The sequence below is a fragment of the Myotis brandtii genome, unplaced genomic scaffold (genome assembly GCF_000412655.1).
Source record: "Myotis brandtii unplaced genomic scaffold, ASM41265v1 scaffold940, whole genome shotgun sequence".
Lineage (NCBI taxonomy): Eukaryota > Metazoa > Chordata > Mammalia > Chiroptera > Vespertilionidae > Myotis > Myotis brandtii.
The window spans coordinates 531,058-532,554 of NW_005371877.1; the positions used below are offsets into that span (position 1 = coordinate 531,058).

Sequence of the window (1,497 nt, forward strand, 5' to 3'; positions counted from 1 at the left end):
TTGAGACGCAGCATCTGGCTCCCCCTGCGCCCAGGTGGGCACCAACTCCTGTTCTGGGCACCGGGTGAGTCTGTCTGCAGGGTCGTGTCGCCCGGCAGCCCCCGTCCCCCGTCCCCGGTGACACTCGGCCCCTGGACTCTTGGGAGGTTCTCAGGACAGGAGGCCGACTGGCAGCCTCCCCCCGCCCAGCCCTGTGCTGCCCAGTGGCTGCCTCCCTGGCCGCAGTGGGAAGAGGCCGAGGGGTGACCCCGTTACCGTTCACCCCGTCCCTCAGAGGGGGGCTGCCGGCGGGGTGGTGCCTGGCCTCGGACGACCTTAGGATCCGGCTGGGACCCCGTGGCGAGACGGCCGTGGGTCCTGCAGGTGTGGCCGCGGCAGCCGGTCAGCAGTGCCAGGTCCCCCAAGTCAGAACGTGGGGGTGCGAGGGGCCCAGCTGCTTGTGATGGGAGCGAGGGGCCGTTCCCAAAAGCTCGCCCTGGGCCCTGCTGGCCCTGACTGTCCCAGCTGGAGACATCAGTCGCAAAGCGGTGCCGTGACCAGGACAAAGTAGGGGTCCTTGGGCTGGACGCTGTGGGTGCCCCTGGCCCCTCGGGGCTCCTGGGCTCCTGGGTTAAGAGACCAGAAGGCCCGGCCGGCGTGGCTCAGTGGTTGAGCGTCGACTATGAACCAGGAGGTCACTGTTCAATTCCCGGTCAGGGCACAGGCCCGGGTTGTGGGCTCCATCCCCAGTGTGGGGTGTGCAGGAGGCAGCCAATCAGTGATTCTCTCATCGTTGATGTTTCTATCTCTCTCCCTCTCCCTTCCCCTCTGAAATCAATAAAAATATTGAAAATAAAAATTATTTTTTAAAAAAAGAGACCATAAAAGGGTCACTTGATGGCAGGGGGAGGGGTCCAATCGAGAGGTAAAGGGGTGTTACCACTCAGTGTGAGGGGGATGCGGGGTCCCCGCGGGCCCCCCACCCCTGCACCCCTGGCCATGGAGGTTGGTGGAAGGCCAGGGCAGAGAGGAATGTGTTCATGCCTCGGTTCCCTCTGAACCGAAGACGGGGTCACCCCCCCTGGAAAGGGAGTGTGTGTGGGGTGGGGGTGGGGGGCTGTGAGAAGGTGACCTTGGGGCCAGGCCCGGGAGGAGCTTCCGGCAAAATGCCCTTTCCTGCTGCCACATGCATTTTTACAGAATTTTTAAAGAACATATTTTTATTGATGTCAGAGAGGAAGGGAGAGGGAGAGAGAGAGAAACATCAATGATGAGAGAATCACCGATCGGCTGCCTCCTGCACGCCCCCCACTGGGGATGGAGCCCGCAACCCAGGCACGTGTCCTGACCGGGAATCGAACCTGGGACCCTTCAGGCCACAGGCCGACGTTCTATCCACTGAGCCACACCGGCCAGGGCTGGCTCCCCTGTTCGGACTCCATTCCCAGCCTGACCCCGGAGTCTGTGCGTGCCCCCTGCTGAAATGGGGCCTCCCCGCCCCCGTCCCGCCTCCACGTG

General features: G+C 63.2%; 1 protein-coding gene across 1 annotated transcript in view; it reads right to left on the reverse strand.

The window, feature by feature from the left end:
* Window positions 1-513: 513 nt before the first annotated feature.
* TSPAN32 (tetraspanin 32) overlaps window positions 514-1,497 on the reverse strand; it is a 17,110-nt gene continuing 16,126 nt past the window's right edge. The window contains exon 10 of the mRNA XM_014533100.1: window positions 514-605. Coding sequence (XP_014388586.1) covers window positions 514-605 — 92 coding nt within the window. The remainder of the gene's footprint in view (window positions 606-1,497) is intronic.